At 46.1% G+C, this 14,130-nt stretch overlaps 1 protein-coding gene across 1 annotated transcript; it reads right to left on the bottom strand.

Moving 5' to 3' along the window:
* Positions 1–267: 267 nt before the first annotated feature.
* SLC66A1 (solute carrier family 66 member 1) lies at positions 268–10,777 on the bottom strand. Its single transcript, XM_029578898.1, has 7 exons — positions 10,467–10,777; positions 7,807–7,936; positions 5,902–5,992; positions 4,726–4,871; positions 3,879–3,971; positions 2,735–2,920; positions 268–2,019 (listed from the first exon to the last, which is right to left on the bottom strand). The coding sequence occupies exons 1-7, from the start codon at positions 10,649–10,651 to the stop codon at positions 1,909–1,911; spliced, it is 942 nt and encodes a 313-aa protein (XP_029434758.1). The 5' UTR covers positions 10,652–10,777; the 3' UTR covers positions 268–1,908.
* Between the last annotated feature and the right edge of the window lie 3,353 nt (positions 10,778–14,130).

Below are 14,130 nucleotides of genomic sequence, written 5' to 3'. Positions count from 1 at the left end.
GGCATTGCAAAAAAAAAAGCAACCTGCACAGAGCAGGTGGGCCCTACAGTCCTTACCTGCTGTCAGAATCTCCGTTTCTTCTGCTAGTTTTCTGACCAGAGAAACCTGATGCTTTGCATCTGGCCCCTATCTTGTCTCTGCATGATAGCCACCTGCCTTCCTCACCCTGCAGCTTGGAAGCATTTCAAACAGGGTTCAATCATCTGAAATCTGTTAGTAACCCCCCACCCCACCCCCGCCTAACAAAGGCCTGATTCCAGCAGAACAAAACAAGGAACAGGGCTCACCTACTGGAATGCAATGGACAAGAGGCCTTTTGGGGAGATGTAGATCCCACTTAAAAATTAAAGTGCAAATGCTTTGAAAAAGAATAAAGAAATGGATGATGACACAAAAGAGCCACAGACAAGCAGAGAGAACGAGAAAGGAGTAATGGGAAAAAAAGTTAGACACACACCATTTGTAAAAAGTGTTTTGTTTTTTTAATTATATTTTGTCTGCATTTGCTACCTGGTTTTCACCTCCTGTGCAGAATTCTTGCATAGCAATCACTGCTATGCACTGCTTTGACACAGCGAGGGTAATCGGCAGCAGCGCTCACAGGACCGCAGATTGTGCACAGAAAGGGCCCACAGACTTTAGCTGGAATTTTCAAAGCAGATGTGCCCAGCTGGGCAGGGACACACTGGCTGCATGCATACGTGTAGATTTACCAATGCAGGTTGAAAAAATGAAGTGTGCAGGTAAATGGTTTTCCCCCTCCCAGAAAACCTCTTTGAAGTGCACCTAATCCTATGCATGTTATCACTCTTATGCACAGTTTTACACACACACACACCCGTGCTGTTTTCAAAAGGCCATTTACACCCAAAAAAATCAAACTTTAATGCACGTTAATTTTTCCCCAAAATATCCCTATCGTGTAAACATAAAAGGAGCGTTACAGAATTCTTACGATTAACCCCTTCTTGACTTCAGTGATTTAAGCAGCTGGAAGAGTGGGGCAGGTTTAGCTGGGTGAGAGTGCAAAGAGCCAATAGTAGAAGGCAAGAAGAACCCCAGCCGAGAGAGAAAGAACAACTACCACCCGTGATTTTAAAATAAACCTCCAGAATTGCCCGTGGAGGGGTGTTTACACTCTCCAGCTTCCCTCTGTGATCCACGGGAACCCAAGCTCGCAGGAGCTCATCCTCTCCAGAATGCAGTCTGTGCTGCTCATGCCATCCCAGGGCTGCGCTGAAGGCACAGCGGCCTTGCTTGGATATAATTGTATGAGAGGAGCCCAGTTTCCTGTCCTAAGGGCACTCAGTGAGAAAGAGGGGGGGGGTTTGTTAACGTGCATCTTTCAGTGCCGACCAGAAAGGCCCTGCCGAGGCCCAGCAAAGCACCTTGGTTATCAGCTGAACCCCCTGTACTCTGCTCTGTCCTATCTTGAGGGTGCACCTTAAGAGTAGCAATGAGGTAACTAAAAATCTGATTGCACTTTACCCCTAACTTGCCCAAAGTCAGTACAGCGCATGGCAATGGGAAGTGGGGGGGTCCACTTTGGGCTACATTTGTATTTGCTTTACTGCCTAATCCACTGCCCCACCAGTAGCTTCTGGAGGTAGTACCCTAACCTAGCAGAGGTGAATGTTAAAAGCCCCGGTCAAAAGTCACACCGGCTGAGCAGCTGCCCCGTACCACAGGGTTCAAGGAAAGTCCAGGGACCAGTGAACTGCAGAACAAGCCCAGACAACAGAAGGAAGGAGGCTTTGCCATCGACCAATGATGCTGAAAACACAATCTCCTCACTGGTCCATATAAAACAAATTATAAATATTTCTTTATGGGAAGAGTGTCCATTTACCACTACACTTGGCATTAAATGCTATTTCCCCCAAACTGTCCCTTTTTTCCTCCCCAGCTTTAGGGGTCGGGGTCGCTGTTGTCCAGCAGGGACTGCTTTTCCTCAGGGCTGTCAGCACCAGCATCGCTTCTGGCTCTGCTTTTCCGATAGGCAAAGAACTGTATTGAGATCTAGGGTGGAGTTAAGGGTGAACTCTTATCACACAAAAAAACAGTTTCTAAGGCAGAAGAGGGCATGAGTTACATTGGTTTAACAATACAGGTGAAAAAGCATATTGGGGAAAAACCAAACACCCTCCTGCACAGCACCGCTCTGCTGGCACTGAACATGTTTAGCATTACGTGTGCCCACGCAAGGATTGAGAAGGATTCACACTCGCAACCTATTATTCCATGCAGGATTTGAAACTGCAACCTGCAGGCTCCAAGTCTGGGAGTCTGTTTTCAAGGGAGCAGCGCTTGTGGTCTGAGGAGACATCTCAAGCCTGGTTGCTTGTTTCCCTCCCTCCTCCCGTCACACACACACATCACAACCCCTTCCGTTCTAGTAAAGCAGGAACCCAATGGCATCTGCTAGCATCGTTACCAGCATGGGGATTCTTTTATACACTATAAGTCTCTGCTCCTAAGAGCTGGCAAGAGGAGAGAAAGTGACTTAAATGGCCACAAGAGGTGGGATTGGAACCCTGCATTCTCTACCCATTCTCACATTATAAGAATAATTGTGAAGTATTGTAGTTAGAGGAGTCCCTGCTCCTGGTAGGCAAACTGAAATGCTACAGCAGTGAATCTAAAGGGAAGGCCCATGCTTTTGTTGGGAGCGGTGGTGGGATTTGCAGTATTCTTTGTGACAAAAGCCGGGTCCTCCGTTCCATGGGAAGGATACAATGATATCCAGCGACAGCACCCCCAGGCTGCCAATTAGCCAGGGCAGGTGATGGAGCACATAGTTACCCTCCGTTTGCCCCTCTTCCGGGTTTTTCAGCAGCACACTCAGTCCATACGTCATGTTACCCAGGATCACAAGAGCGAACAGGGAGTAGGCGAGCCCTTCTGTCGACTTCCTCTTGAACTGCAAAGGACCAGCACAAATTAAGAAGCAACACAAGAAGAACCTGTTAACCGGAGAGGCCACCCGAGTCGCATCCGGTACCTGTTATATTCAGAGTTACCAATGAGCTCTAATGCCTCTTAGAATAGGCTGGGCCACTCCTGCTTTTACTGCACTGCATGCAGGGGGACTTGGTTCTGATTTACCCTAGAAAGTCAGGATTAGTGGAGTCAAGCCAGGAACGGCCTCTGCCTTTCTTAGGCAACATAGAGAGAAGTGTGGACTTGCAGCTCCAATGTCTCTAAGAACGACAGAACCTACAAGCCCATAACTGGTCCATTAGGACCTGGAGCTGGTTGGCAACTCTGATCCTGGAATGCTTTTGAGCAGGCTTTCATGAAAGATGATTGGTCGGCAATCTGCTGGGGGGGGGGGGGGGGGAAAGAGTCTAAATTATTTTCTGAAAACAAGGAGGGTCTCACAGAGTGCAGTAGATCTGGTGAACTCCCTTGAGCACTGCTGTGACTCTCACTGTCAAAGAAAAACAGGGGGCCACAGGGAAGCATCTGTCCAATTTCATGATATTGGACATTGCCTCGGGCCCCTGTTGATCTCTTTTTTTTACCCCTTCACTCCTTCCTAATTATCCCATCCCTTTTTGAATATCGCTCATGTTTTTGCCTCGGTCACCTCCCCTGGGAAGCCGTTCCACGCAGTCACCACCCTTTTTGAGAAGGAATATTCTTGGACTTTGCTCCTGAGTGGACTCCTTTCAGCCTCATTTTATGACCTGGAGCGTGTGTTCCTCTGGGGCTCCATAGCCAAAGCTCTGCTTCGAACCTGAGCCGAAGAAAGAGAATTTCGGCTTCGCATGGCAGAAAGCAGAGCCTAATGGCGTCAGCACTGCTCTTCTCCTCATGTATGGAGAAACGAGGAACCGGGGCACCCTCGAGCAGGGCTGCAGTGGAGCGGGACTTACGTTTGTGCAGATCTGCGGCAGCCTGGAGGTCAGGTAGAATACAGAGGAGATTGAACCGATGACAAATCCAATCGTCTCCTTGGTCGTGAAAGGCTGGAAAAGAGAGAGTGAGGGACAGGGAACATCAGGAGAAGGTCCTTATCACCACAGTTCCAGGGCAGTCCAAGGAAACTGCCCCCTAATGCAGATGAACCAGCGTTTAGGAATCCTTTACAAATAAAAGCACTCCCAAGAGGGTAATTTTCCAAATGGCTCAGGTGAGAGTAGTTGTGGGGTTAGGAGCCTAAACTGGGCCCCTTGAAAATAGACGAGGGCCGAGTCCCTAAAGTTGGCAGCCTAAAATGTGGCAAAGTACAGGGGGGAGGGATTTAGGACGGGGGAACAAAAGTAAGAGCTTAGCAATCATTTACAGCACCGGGCACCTAACGTCTGCTCCTCACTCGAGGCTTAAGCTTAGGCTCCTAAATTTTGGTGAAGTTTCAGCTGAAAACTTAGGAGACTACATTTCAGGAGCTCAGCTTTTCTGAATAGTGGCCCCTCGGTGCCCAGAAACAAAAAACTGAGCATTCTCTGCCCATGGTGCCCTGGGATGGAGGGGGCTGCACTCCCAGAGAAAACGGCCTCCGCCTCCCATGTCACAGCCAGCGCATCACTGCCCTTGGGAAAATACAATTAATTATATTAATACGTTTCAATTTGAAAAATCCCAAACTTCAAACTGGTGCTTCCGTCGCGGCGATTCACAGGATCTGGCTGGCAAGATCATGCCCGCTAGATCTGCAAGCTGATTGGCTGCCAGAACATTCCATATTTTGGTGTCATAACCCCCGCCCCCTTCGCCACTCACCTTATTATGAGAAGCAGCAGACAGAAGTGTTCTGCTCCTGAACGCTGCTGCCGTTTCGGCCTGCGGACCGGAGCCCCACCGTGAGGCAGCCACTGAAAGCGTGCCCAGCACGATGAACCCAAAGCCTATGTTGATGGGAGTGCTTACTGGGGGGAGAGAGAGAGAGGGGGGGGGGGGAACATGAAGGTAACACAGTGAGACCCACCATGATGATCAGTCCCTGAGCCTCTGCCCTATAACAGGTCTTATCCACTCCTTTTCAGCCTTCTCCCTCGCATGGTACCAAGTCAAAGTCTTGTTTAATAGAGCCCGTGACTGGATCCCAAAATATCCATGCCGGCTCAGACTGCGAAAAGAAAACTAAGAGCATTTATACTAATCCAGACTTCTGCCCTGAAGATTGAGATTCTGCCGTTTGTATCCAAGGGCTAAGGATCACGTCTACTGAAGGCGTCACCCACGGCCTTCTTTTCCCAACTGTAAAAACACTCCCGCCCTGCATTGGAAAGCAGCCGCTCTTGGCTCTTTTGCTTTGTCGAGGTCTCCAGTCTTTTTTTTTTCTTCTTTCTCTTGCCCTCATGAACGGGGGGGGGGGGGGGGGGGGGGGGGTGGTAACTGTGAAAGACGTTTCTCTGGGTAAAGCTGCGTTCCTCGGCCTTTTCCAGAATTGCCCGCCTGATATTTAATTTAGCATTGTACATTCTGCAAATCCCACAAGTGCAGCGTGACTGTCTGGGTAAAGTGCGCACATACGCGCCATTCGTATGGAGATTTTCCCCTAGGCTGTGCATGGGCATGTCCTGGGGCGGGGTTCGGACCTGCGTGCACACTTCTGGACCTTCCTGAAACTGTTCCACGTGCATCTGAGCGGGTGTATGTGAGCACGGGGTAGATGTGGCAGGAGAAACTTTCAAAGCGGGCTTATGCTCACAAGATAAGATAAATCTGCTTCGCAAATGGGTGTCACCTGCGTGCGTATTTGCGGCGTGATTTAGGCGGGCTGTTACAAAAAAAAAAAAAATAATTGAAACTCCCATGTTAGCTGGAAGAGCACTCGGGGACCATCAAAAGTCCTTTTTTTTTTTTTTGGTTTGCCTAACACTAATCCAGAGCAGTGTTCACCAGCCCCGTGAAATAGCCCCTCCCCCCCCCTTAGAATAACAACAGTCAACTTACACTCTCGCGTCCTTTGGTTCCTGTACTTGTAGTAAAGGTAGAGGGACAGCATTAGCAGGTCGGCCAGCACATAGTAAATGGCTGTGTACGTCTAGGAGAGAAAATAATCACAAGCACTGAAGCTGCAGGATACCAGAAGAGAGGAGCGAGACGTGGGGAGGGGGAAGTGCCTCTGAGAAACCACTAAAAAAAAAAAAAAAAGGTCGAAGACCTTTAAATTCTGTGTGCACCGGCACCATGACCCAGTGGGAGCGCCAGGTGCAGGCTCAGTTCCTGACTGGACTCGCCGCGTAGGCAGTGTTCCCAGGAGGAAGGCCTGCAGGTGGCACCAAAGCTCAACCACCCGAGGGATAGCTCAATGCTGCCCTCCTACCTGAATTTCTTTGTTCCGGAGGCTTCCCCCCTGGTTCAGCTCAACTGAAACCTGCCCCAACTGGGGCAGTTTCATTAGGTTTCAGACACACCAACATGGTTGGGGGGGGGGGGGAGCATTCCCCTCCCTCTCTTCCCTCCTGTCTACCTCAGTCACTGCACTGACGGCCCTCGGGCTGAGAGGTATGGACTGCAGATACCTACAGGGCCCAGTACAAAAATGCATTCTTCAGCTGGCCTCTAGTCGTCACTTTTGGGTGGCAGCTGCCAGCCTGAGGAGGAGGAGGAGGAGGAAGAGCAGGGTCTGGGAACTGAATGGGAATCTCCTTCCCAACAGCGCACAGCACTCTGCCAAGAGACCTGTTGGGCAGGGCGTTCTTGTCTGTGCTTTGAGACGACTGTCGCTTCAGTATCCAGGCTAGTGATGAGGAGGCGAGGAAAGCAAAGGGAGAACCATAATCAGCTAGGACAACTGCAAAACTATAAACCCTTGGCTTTAGATCCCATGATAAAAGGACAGGGAGTGGGGAGTCTGATCAGTCCAAAAAACACAAATCTAATGTAAGGAGAGCATATGCCCCTTTGCCCCAGGAAAAGGTGAAAAAAGAAAAGAGTCGGTATGATTCTGGGGAGAGAGCAGGGCCATCTTTAGTCTGGAGGGTGGCCTAGTGCGATAATGAAAGGTAGGACTCTGCGCACACCGATAACCTGCCACGGCCATGAACGCTCCCACCAGTTTGGCACAGAGCTAATGTAGGGAAAAATTGGGGCCCGCACATCTAACCCAGCTCCCTCCTCCTGCTGCAGGGCTGTTCTTAGACCTGTACGGGAGAACCATCCTAGGGCCTCTTCAGCTGTGGGACCTGGCGCGGTTGCACCTTTCAGTAACCAAAGAGCGTCTTCCAGGAAGCAGGAAGATCTGTAATGGTTTTACTCGTCATGGTCATACCCACTGCAACAACTCTTTGTGCTACAGGAACAGTAGCAAATAAAACAAAACAAAACCAAACAAACTTCAAAAGAGCTCTGAAGAGCACTGCATGGAGAAGGGCTGTATGATATCTCCAGCAGGAAAAACTGCTTCCTTTTGCTCTGGGTTAGTAGAACCTGGAATGAAGCCTCCAAGAATTCTCCTTCATCCCTTTGCATCCACAGTCTGAGCTGATGAGCTCCACGTTTTCCCCTTATACTCTGAATTCAGTGAGCTCAGCAACCAAGCCAATGAAACATCAACCATCAGCCCCCTCTACCACCATCCTCAGCTGGCTTTGTTCCTTCATTTCGTTTCCATGCCCTCAGATGAATAACCCCCTACTTCTGGCCACCTGTTTTAGTTCTGCAGAAGCAGAATGCTCCGAAATCTCAGAGCCTGTAAAATCTCACTGAAAAACTTGAGGCCTCCTCAGCATTGTGCCATCTGTCTGCCACTGCGTGTTGTAACTCAGGTTTAGGAAAGGAGACTATTCTCTGCCCTCAACCCCAGGCACATTTCATGACCATTTATCGTCAGCAGAGAACAAGTGGAACACATACCTGGAGAGGTAGCTGATCGGCGAGGAACGCACCAACAAAATTACAGGAATCTCCAGCAAGCCATCCCAGCAAGAACCAGATGGACAGAGCTTGGTCCATGTTACCCGTTTTACAGGATCTCCAGTACTGGCTACAGAAATGAAAGGGGCATGAAATATGTCACCTTGATCACGTGCACTAAATCCTAGGAAGGAGCTCTCGACAGAATGCTCTTATGGAGCTTAGGCATCCACATGCACGTCCACAGAGCAACTCATTTTTAAATATCAGTTGGATTGCAGAGGGTTAAGTCCTTATTCATTTAGTGGGGAAATGCAGGACCCTGCCCTGGAACAAAAAGCAAGGCAGATCGGGCTCAAAGCTTGCATTCTGGATAGCGGCAACACAATGAGCCGGAGCTGGAACCTAAAAGATGAGACCAGAGAGCTGCAAGTTACTTCAAACCTGCCCTGGTGATGCCAGAGTCTGGCGGGTCTTCAGCACATCCACAATGATTTATGCATAAGATAAATTTGCATGCATGGGAAACTCGGACTATATACATTTATCTCATGGCTGTAGGGTCACCAGGACAGTTTAGGAAACTTATGCTAAGTTAACAGGCATTGGTAAATTTTGGGAGAATGTAAGGAGCTGTCTGTAATGAAAAGTGCAATAAAAAAAAAAAATGATGCAGATATGTTTTATGGCAAAAAAAAAAAAAATTATATTTGAGGCATCTTTAAGAAGCATTTAAAAAATACATATAAAAAAAAAGAGTTGCACTTTTAAAAACTAATTGAGAGAGAGATCTAAGCAGAAAGATCCTTCCAGTACAGATAGATCTGTCTGTAGGCTGGAGTGAAGCTTGGTCCAGTAAGGAAATGCACCCACTCACTCACAACCTGCCCTCATGAAGCTTTAACAGCAAAAATGACCCCAACAGCTTTTCCTGCTTTGAGAGAGAGCTGGTGTGGAAAGGAAGCTTTTTCTGCCCGCTACTGGCCTATGTTACAAGCTTTAGGCCTGCGTGTGCTGTGCCATCTCCATGAGGCTGGTGAAGTTATAGTCTTGGGTACTGGTTCTATCCTTGAACCCCTTTGTAGATATCTTTTTACGCCCATTTGGATGTACATGACACCAGCCATTTCATTGCTGTGCCATTTTTCCTTGTTACTTTGGATATTGCTGCTCTTTATTCTAATATTCCCCAGGAAGACGCTATCAGAATTGGGAAGATGACCTTAGGCCAACATGCCTATCCCCTAAAATTCCTATGTCCTTCCTAGTGGCCTTCATACGGTTGGCACTCACCCAAAACTATTTTGTTTTCTGAAATCAATACTATCAGCAAATAAAAGATACAGCCATGGGGGCCACCAAGGCTCCTCCTACTGCCTACCTCAATGTGGCCCATTTCAAATCCATTCCTCACTATTCCAAAAGTTCTTCCCGCTCTGGTTCCCTCACATTGAGGCCATCTTCCTCTTCTGGACCAGGGTTATTTTTATATGTTAAATCGATTGACTTAATTGTGATCCAATCCGTCAGTCTGACTTTCATACGCATAAATCGCAAGTTTCATTTCTGGACCCATAAACCAATGGATCGCAATACTTTGCTGCATTACTCCTCTGACTGCACTACAAAAGGTGTGGGCTATGGAATTCTGTACCCTTACCCTCTCATCTATCTAGGGAGGCCAATTCGGTCACTTAAGAGTCAGGTAATTAAACACAGATCTCACGTTCGTTCTGTCTGCTCAGAAGCCTGAAATCTAAATATATAATAAACTGCAATTCCATTTTCTGGCCCATGCAAACAACATTAAGTTTCCTGCCAAAGGGCCTGCTCTGTACTTGTACCAATGCCATGATTGAATGAAAGAATGCAAGTAATTGAACAGTGTCCTGGAAGAGTTCTAGATGGGCACAGGAAACTATAGATAAGTTGTTTCCTCCTTGTTCTTTGTAAGACATATCTTATGTCATTGTTCGTTTGATGTTGGAATGTAAACCGAAGTGATTAGTAACTCTGTTACCTGAACCTCGGTATAAAAAAAAAAGTTATAAATAAATAAATAAATAAATTTGTCTTTGTTCTGAAACAATGCCACAGTCCTGAAGCAGAACCAGACAAATGGGGAAAATCATGCAACACTGGTCTCAAAATGGCTCATGCTTAACCTCACCCCATAAAAACAAAAGGCTGCAACATCAGAATGTCATTTCACATTAGACAATGGGAAAAGTGAGCTGAATAATGGGAAACGGTAGAGGTAGGGAGTGGTACAGTATAAGTGTATAAGGTGTATAAGTATTATGGTTTGCAGACAGCAACGTTCAGGTAACCGGAGCACTGGTGATGCATTGGGAGGTCTCAGTTTAATTTTGCTAAAACCAAAAGGTAAGGCTCCTTCTTGGCTTTTGCCCGAGACTGAGAAGTGAATGTACACAAATTTGGGGGGGAATGTAGGGTCTAAGAATTAACGCACTGCCATACAACCCTCATTGGCCACATAAAACCATTTGCTCTGCGAGAATCTAAGCTCCCGCAAGCAGGTCACGTGAGCCCTGACGTCACGAGGGCAGGCACCTCAGGTGCCGGCAGGTGAGCCCTGATGCCACGGGCGTGAGCGCAGGCGCAGCGAGCAGAAGGAAACCCGGCGCGCCGGTACTTACGGGAGCGCCGCCCCCATGAAGCAGAGGATGGAGAGCAGTCCCAGGGTGACACTCGCCACGTCGCGGTCGTCCTGGGCGCATTCGTGCAGCGCGCGCCAGATCCAGAGAGACCCATTCACGCAGTCCGAGAAATTCCCCATCGAGAAACCGGAGACCGGCTCGCCCCAGGATGGCGGTACGCTCATAGCAGCAGCAGCGTCCTCCTCTCCCTCCCGGGCGGCGATCGGGCTCCGAGTGTTTCTCTTCCTGGCCTTTCCCGAGCAGTGTCTTTCTCCGAGCCGGGGGAATCTTTCCCGTCACATGACTTCGCCCTATCAGCTGATTCCACAAGCCCCGCCCCAGACCGGAAGCAGTAACTGAAGCCTCTGTATAAACAAACATAAATCTTCATTTGCTGCTGTTGCTGCCCAGGAGCTGGCGCTGTGACTTGGAGGTGAAGGGGGTGCCCTGAAAAGGGAGACTTTGGACAGGAGGAGTTGGCTCCTTCCCCATCCTCCATCCCATCCATCCTATGAGGGCATTCCATTTGAATCTGGCCAGGGCACCACTGGAAAACAAAATAGTTCTCCCCAAACTAGCTACACTAGGTTTCATAGAACATACAAGTTAACTTAGAAGGAGCTGCCGAAAACAAGAAACAAAATAGACAAAAATGAAGAGGACAGAATAGGTACTAGCCTCTAAGAACTACAGGCTACCAATGATTTAAAAAAGACCAGCCAGCCATAACAGAAACAAAAAACCCAACCAGAGGGCTATTCCAGATTGTTAATAGTCTCTTAAATGCCTCCACAACTTCACAACAATGCATCGGAAATGCTCTAGACTGTGATCAACTCACAGAATTTTACAACGAAAAAAAATCTAGACACCGAGCTTCATCCAGGTAATAAATCAACCACAATAACAGCAGGTAAACCACATTAGAGGAAACAGTGACAGAGAAAACAGACATCCTACACTCTGTGCTAACCACGGAGAGGCAAATAACAGTGACAAAGAAAGCATTCTGGTGACTCTGAATGGCGAAGCAACTTCTCCCTTTTCTGCTACTAGTTCCAACCGACCTCAGAACAGTAGTGCAAGCCATATTACTTGTACACCTAGACTACTGCAATGCCATCTACACTGGGCTACCATGAAAAGCAATGAACAAACTACAGGTACTACAAAATGCACTGCCAGAACAATTATGAGCAGCCAAAAATAGGAACATGCTTCCTCACTCTTAGTTGACTTTCCCTAGCTTCCCATTTCACTACGCATTAAATTAAAAATCCTATCGCTCATTCTCAAGGTACTGAAAAACAGTGGCTCAGAGTATTTTATTGAAAAAGGATATCATCCAACAAAAAAAGTTGCTCAAATCATCATGCCCTGCCCCTGAAAACATTCTGACTGAAATAAAATAGGTTCAGAGGTGGCAGCACCAGATCTATGGAATGCATTTCCTTCCTATCTACAAGAAATTGATGACTACTTGGCCTTCTGGTGCCAGCTAGAAACATGGCTGTTTACCCAAACAGATTGATGCCCTCTATAATTGATTGGCAATAGCTAATCACTAAGAAACTGAAATGCCCAGGGAACAGAGAGACTCAAGAAACTTGATTTAATGCCTCTAATGTAACACCTCTCCCCCCAACTTTGACCTAATATACCAAAATGTAATGTAATACGATGAATGTAATATCCTCTAACTTTTGGCCTATTCTCCCTCACTGTAATGTGCCTCATTGCAACAACCTCAGTGTAATGTAACTCCTCATAATGTAATATCCCCTAACTTTGAAGTGGCTGACCAGCCACAAAAGACAAAATAGAAATATTAAATTGTAAAGTAGGGTTCTTTTCTAGATTAATTGCCCCCTACCCAATAATTATTCTCTTTTTCTAGTTGCTCATCACTTTCTTTTTACTATATATATATATATATATACAATCTTTAATCTTTATTAAAATTTGTGAATCGATTAATGTAAATCTAAGCATAAACGTGGAGACTCACAAAACAATGACACATGAAACATAAATCTCTGTATCAAATCTTAGGTGTTACTCTGCTCTTAAACATTGAATTAACAAGCAAGATTAATAATAGATCTGCTTAAACAAAAGCCTTAAATGTTTTTAAACTGTCTGACAGGTGAAGTGCCTCAGGCAAAGAGTTCCAGAAAATAGGGCTGCAACTGAAAAAGAACAGTCCCTTGTATTGAGCTGAGCATGTTGTACTGATGGAATATCCAAGAGTCCTCTCTGGAAAGACCTCAGTGGATGAGAAGGGCAATGCACATGTAGCAGTGCCTTGCATCAAGGAGAGGCTAAGGAAGAAATCAATCTGAAAACTGTAGTGTCAGTCTTATACTGTATCTGCTGGATAATTGATAACCAGTGACGGTCAATAAAAACTGGTGTAATATGGTCCTTGCGCTTGTTACCAGATATTAAACAAGCTGCTGTATTCAAGAGTAACTGCAATGGTTTTAGTGTCTTTGCAGGGAGTGTATTATATAATCAAACAAAACAAAAATACCTTTAACAAAGCCTTAACTATACCTAAATTATTTATTCACATTGTTTTATATAGAAATGCTTACATATACCTACAGAAACAGAAAACACTTTATTAATTTCATGTATCGATCATTAAAGCACCTCCACTATTAACCCCCACAACCAATCATTCTACAATAAAAAATAAATAAATAAAAACACCCACAACACTATATTCCAAAAACCTCATAGAATATTACCTAAAAGGCCTTCTTGAATATTTGTGTGTGTATGTATGTATGTGTACTCTATCAACCTTTTGGGATCCTGCCAAGTACTTGTGACCTGGATTGGCCATGGCCACTGTTGGAATTTGCCATACTGGGTCAGACCAAAAGTCCATCAAGCCCAGTATTCTGTTTCCAACAGTGGCCATGGCCAATCCAGGTCACAAGTACCTGGCAGGATCCCAAAAGGTTGGTAGAGTCTAGTCTGCAGCTCCACCTTAATAATGGTTTATGGACTTTTCTTCCAGGAATTTGTCTAAATCTTTTTTAAACCCAGCTGCACTAACAGCTTTCATCACATCCTCATGTAAAGAATTCCAGAATCTAATTATGTGTTGAGTAAAAAATATATTTTCTACTATTTGTCCTAAATGAATCACCTAGTCTTTGTCCTTTTTGAAAGAGTAAACAACCAGTTCACATTTACCTGTTCCAATCCACTCATTATTTTATAGACCTTTATCTTATCTCCCCTCAGCCGTTTCTTCTCCAAACTGAAAAGCCCTAACGTTTCTCTATATAAAATGTTCTTATAATGAAAGCTGCCGCTCCTGTCCAAAAAGAGGCGCTAGGGACGCGCTAGTGTCCCTAGCTCCTCTTTTTACCATTGGCCCTAATTTGAATACTGAATCGCCTGCGCTCCCGCGGACTTTACTGTATCGGCCCATGAGTTTGTTGTAGGCTAGTTTTTAGTCTCATATACTTGTAAGATATGAATGCCTTCATAATTTTTTCTTACTGTACTCATCCAATAGCTTACAGATTTGACCATGAGCATTTTGACAGCTCATGCAATTATACCATATTAATGTAATTGTATATGGCTAGATATTTTAATATTTCATGTTCAGTAAGAAGCTTTTTAATTGAAAATTCACAATTGC

This window comes from Rhinatrema bivittatum, chromosome 15, assembly GCF_901001135.1.
Source record: "Rhinatrema bivittatum chromosome 15, aRhiBiv1.1, whole genome shotgun sequence".
Classification (NCBI taxonomy): domain Eukaryota; kingdom Metazoa; phylum Chordata; class Amphibia; order Gymnophiona; family Rhinatrematidae; genus Rhinatrema; species Rhinatrema bivittatum.
This window is presented reverse-complemented; position numbering and strand designations above follow the sequence as displayed.